Source organism: Octodon degus, unplaced genomic scaffold, assembly GCF_000260255.1.
Source record: "Octodon degus isolate 3935 unplaced genomic scaffold, OctDeg1.0 scaffold00007, whole genome shotgun sequence".
Taxonomy (NCBI): domain Eukaryota; kingdom Metazoa; phylum Chordata; class Mammalia; order Rodentia; family Octodontidae; genus Octodon; species Octodon degus.
The window spans coordinates 14,775,444-14,780,545 of NW_004524583.1; the positions used below are offsets into that span (position 1 = coordinate 14,775,444).

General features: G+C 45.1%; 1 protein-coding gene across 1 annotated transcript in view; it reads left to right on the top strand.

Annotated features, from left to right (window-relative positions):
* Positions 1 to 5,102, top strand: part of Plek2 (pleckstrin 2) — a 66,248-nt gene that overhangs the window by 35,407 nt on the left and 25,739 nt on the right. The window contains exon 2 of the mRNA XM_023702734.1: positions 1,992 to 2,156. Coding sequence (XP_023558502.1) covers positions 1,992 to 2,156 — 165 coding nt within the window. The remainder of the gene's footprint in view (positions 1 to 1,991; positions 2,157 to 5,102) is intronic.

Genomic DNA, 5,102 nt, shown 5'->3' on the forward strand with positions numbered 1-5,102 from the left:
GGTCCCTGTGCTTTAGCTAAGCTTGTTCTAAGTAGGTGCTTTAGACCACTGAGCCATCTCACCAGCCCTCCTCTGGGGTTTACTTCCCCAGCTGCAGGTGGCTCCCTTCTCGCTATGTCTGCTGCATTCGGTCTTATCCCTCTATGTCCCCATCTCCGGCACTACTCTGTGTGTCCTTATCTCTTTCTCTAAGGACACAAGATTTGAGTAGGATCCAACCTGATGGCCCATTTAACTTACTAACTTCCTTAAAGACTCGAGCTCCAGATGATCCCATTCTGCAGTACTGGGGTTAGGGCTTCAATGTGTGCATTTCGGTGGGGTGGGGTGGGGTGTGGGGCCCACGATTCAGCCCCTCACACCTGTGTTGTAAGGTTTATGATTGTCTCGCCGTCTCGTCTCTGCCTTGTGCCAGCCCTCGTATGGCCATCTTCAGCTGCATCCTCCCCACATCTGTTGCAGCCTTGTTTGTCAGTAACTTACTGCCCTGAGCTCTTCAGCGGCAGGCACCCCAGGCAGCCCTGCAAGTGCTGCCCTCAGGTACCTGGCTGGGGACTGGGAGCTGGGACTGGGCTGTGTGGAGAGCTGTGGCATGCTCTACCCAGGCTGCAAAGTGGACTGCAAGCTGGGGGGAAGCAGAGAGCGTACTTGTCAGATGAGCCTTGCTGAGTTTCATTTGGTTGCCTCTGTACATTCTGGTTAGCTTAGATCCATGCCCACGAAGCACGGCTATATGCACGAATAACTAGTGCGGGTGATTTGGCCATACTTTGAGGCTCCCTGACGGCTCGAAGTGCCTGCTGGACATGGAGTGGGATCACAGCACCACAGCTGTGAGAACAAGGAGTCTTTGCTAGGAACACCCGCTAGGTGAGGGGAAGGATGAACTAAGCAGATGCTCTGTGACTCACGTGGAGCACATTTGTCTGGGTGATAACTGTTCCAAATTGCACTCTGCCGCAGACCCTGTCAAGAAGGTTTGTTCTGTGTGTGGCTCATCCTTTCCTTCCTGATGCTCTGCAGACGTCCTCCACGCATCAGTCTGTTCTAGAAATGGGGCTCTGCCTGCACCTGACTCTCCAGTCTGTTGGCTCCATGTCTCACCTGAGAACCTCCAAAACTACTCTGTCTTTTGTGCCTGCCATAGCTGGCAAAGTAACTGGTGGGCCCTTAGCACCATAGACTCAGGGAGGCATCGACTTGCAAGTTAATTATGTATTCACATAGTGGCCATTATAGAATATCTTCTAAAGAAATGTAAATGGTTTGAGAAAATGCTCAGCAAGGATAAACAAAACAAAACTAGAAAATAAAACTGTATATGGTATGGTCCCAATTGGAAAATAAAAAAAGTAAGAACTGAAACAAGAGTAGAGAGATATGCACAGTATTAACAATAGCTGCCTCCTAGCACTGTAGCAAGATTACAGGTGAGTTATTTTTTTGGTGGTATTGAGGATTGAACCCAGGGCCTAAGTTGCCAGAGTTGGGCTGTAACTTGCAAACCTCCTGCTTCACCTTCCAGACTGATAGGATTACAGGTGTCCACCAGCGTGTGTGTGTGTGTGTGTGTGTGTGTGCACGCACTTTGCAGTTTCTTTTAAGATTTATGGCCCGTGATTGGAGTGGGGTGCAGCGCCATGGGAGAGTGCTGGCCTACCATGTGCAAAGTTCTGCATTTGCTCCCTACCCCTATCACTACAAAAAAGGAAAAAGAAGAAAGGAAAGAGATTTAAAAAACAAACAAACAAAAAAACAAAAAAAAAAACCCCATGAAAAAATGCCAGTGGGAACTAGAAGATCAGTGCTGAAGGCTTTTGCTTGCATACTCAAAAGAGATGACCAAGAGAGATCCAGACAAAAATATTTGCTGTCATTGGACAGTTGTTTCCATGGTGCATGTTGGTTGCCTGGGCAACGGGAGACCTTTGCCTAAACACAGTATCTCCTCCTTCACTGCCTCACCATGGCGCTGTCCTGTCTGTCCACAGGGTCACATTGTTCACAATTGGAAGGCACGATGGTTCATCCTTCAGCAGAACACCCTGCTGTATTATAAGCTTCAGGGGGGTCGGAAAGTGACCCCACCCAAGGGCCGGATCCTCCTGGATGGCTGCACCATCACCTGCCCCTGCCTGGAGTATGAGAACCGACCGGTATGTGAAGGCCCTTGCTGCCCAGCTCCCTGCCCCAGACGCATCCTCCTGGCACCTCCCTGGAGAAGGTGGTGTGAATAGTGGGGAGAACTCGCAGGTGTACCTGAAAGTCTTGTGGCTTTAAGTTCTGGCTCCGTCGCGGGCCCAGTATGTGACCTTGGACCTGTGGCATAAGCCCTCTGAGCCCTCTTTCCTGCTGTACAGTGATGTAAATAATACCCCTGAGTGCCCGTGTGCTTGCGAAGGTAATGGTCTGTGAAAGCGCGGAGGCTTGGATGCTGCTGTAGCACTGCTCAAATGTGAGCAGTTACTGCTGTAGTCTTGGGGATCAACTCAGTGTGATGCTTTGCTTTGCTCAGAGGTTCATGTTTGAAAGTGAAGGGTGCAGGGTGAAACTCTACACACAATAATAATAGGGTTCCTATGCACCAACAGTGAGCGCCCCCCAAGAGAAGTTAGAAAAACAGTACATCCACAGTAACTGCGAAAAAAACCCCTCAAAACAAAACACAAAGCCTAGCGTTACTGTAGCCATGGAAGTGAAAGACCTCTATAATGAAAGCGATAAAGCTGGGTGTCATGGTGCACACCTGGAATGCCAGCACTTCAGAGACTGAGGCAGGAGGATTGTTGAGTTCAAGGCCAGCCTGGGCTACATAGTGGTACCCTGTCTCAAAAAAAAAAAAAAAAAAAAAAGGAAAGGGAAAGATGAGATTGTTTCTGTAGGTAGAACCAATGTCAGAATGGCCAAATTAGCAAAAATGGCATGCAGATTTAATGCGATCCCAGTCAAGGGCCTGGGGATTTGGCTCAGTGGTAGAATACTTGCCTAGCAAGCTGAAAACCCCGGGTTTGGTCCTTGGCACCAAAAACAAAAAATAAGCCTCCCCTAAAAAGCAATTAAAAAAAAAAAAAAAAAGTAAAAAACCAAGCCAAACCAAAAAAACACCAAAAACAAAACAAAGCAACTGCAATCCCAGTCAAAATTCCAACAGCGTTCTTGACTGGAGAGAAAAACTCTAAACTCAGTGTGGAGCCAGGTGTAATGGTGGACACAAAATCTTAGCAGTAGGGAAGCTGAGACAGGCCAAACCAAACCAAAAAAACACCAAAAACAAAACAAGGCAACTGCAATCCCAGTCAAAATTCCAACAGCGTTCTTGACTGGAGAGAAAAACTCTAAACTCAGTGTGGAGCCAGGTGTAATGGTGGACACAAAATCTTAGCAGTAGGGAAGCTGAGACAGGCGGATAGCTGTGAATTTGAGGTCCGTCTGGGCTGAATAGTGAGTTTAAGGCCAACCTGGAATACATAGAGAGATAGTGAAACATTGTATCAGGAGGTACAGAAACAAAAAACCAAGAAGAAAACACCCTCCAAAGTTCAAATGGAACTAGAAAAGACTTCAGAAAGGTGAAAGCAGTCCTGGGTAAAAGACCAAAGTGGAAAGCACCACAGTTGTGGCCCTGAAGTTACATCACAAAGCTACTGTGATAAAAACAGCATGATACTGGCACAAAAATAAATGTAGGGATGAATGGAACAGTAGAGGATGCAGGAACAACTCCATGTGTATTAAACTATCGTTGACAGGGGGCAAAAACATTTCAGGAAAGATAGCCTCTTTAATAAATGATGTTGGGAAAACTGGCTATTCAGTTTGAACTTAGCCCCATATCTTTTATCATATAGTAAATTAAAATAATCATGTAATTAAATGTTAAAATTAAAGCTGTTCAACTGGAACAAAGAGGAAAACTTTTGAAATTGTAGCTGGAGGCAAGGACTTTGGACAGATCCCTGCTCACATAGGAAATAGTTGGGAGAATCAACAGGTGAGATCATGTCTTTTTTTTTTTTTCCTTCAGTACTGGGGATTGAACTCAGGGCCTTGCGCTTGCCAGGCAAGTGCTTATTCTACTGAGCCATCTCCCCGGCCCAAAATCATGTCAACTTAAAGAGCTTTCACATAGCAAAGGAGGCACCCAACAAAGACAGGAGGATAGCTGTGAGTTTGAGGTCCATCTGGGCTGAATAGTGAGTTTAAGGCCAACCTGGAATACATAGTGAGACATTGTATCAGGAGGTACAGAAACAAAAAACCAAGAAGAAAGAAAAAAGAAAATGTACAGAATGGCAAAAAAATTTTTCCAGCTATATCTCAGGGGACTAATATCTGGAATATAGAAAGAACTAAAAAGTTTTCTAGGTGTGGTGGTGTACACCAGTAATCTCAGCACTCAGGAGGCTGAGGCAGGAGGATCCTTGTTAGTTTAAGCCGAGTCTGAACTGCATGGCAAAACCCTGTGTCAAAATAAAATAAAATAAAAATTTAAACCCTCAAAAATAAAAGACCCAATCAAAAAATGGGCAAGTGACATGAATAGATACTTTAGAGAATGCTGATAAATATATGAAGTGCTCAGCGTTATTGGCTGTTAGATAGATGCAAATGAAAACAATATTGAGAGTCCCTCTTACCCCAGAAAGAATGACTCATTAAGAAATCAATTTATAACAAACACTGGGGAGACTGAGAAAAAGGAGCCCTTCTCTGCTGTTACTGGGAGCATAAACAAGTATAGCCCCTATGGAAATCTATTTGGTGATTCTTCAAAAAGAACCCTGAAACTAGAAATTCTGTTTGACCCAGCTACTTGCCTTTTAGTTATCTTCCTGAAAGAGTTAAAGATGCCATCTTACAGGGAGACCTGCATGTTTATGACAGCGTGATTCTTAATAGCTAAATCTTGGAAGTGGCCTATATGTCCATCAGCAGATGAACAGACAAAGAAAATGTGTTCGTATGCAAAGGAGTGCTAGGGCTGAGGAGATAGCTTAGTAGTCTAAGTGCCTGTCTGGTTCGATCCCCCTGTACCAAATAAATAAAGGATTAATTTTTTTAAAACTAGAGTGCAACTCTGCTCTAAAGAATGATAACCTCAG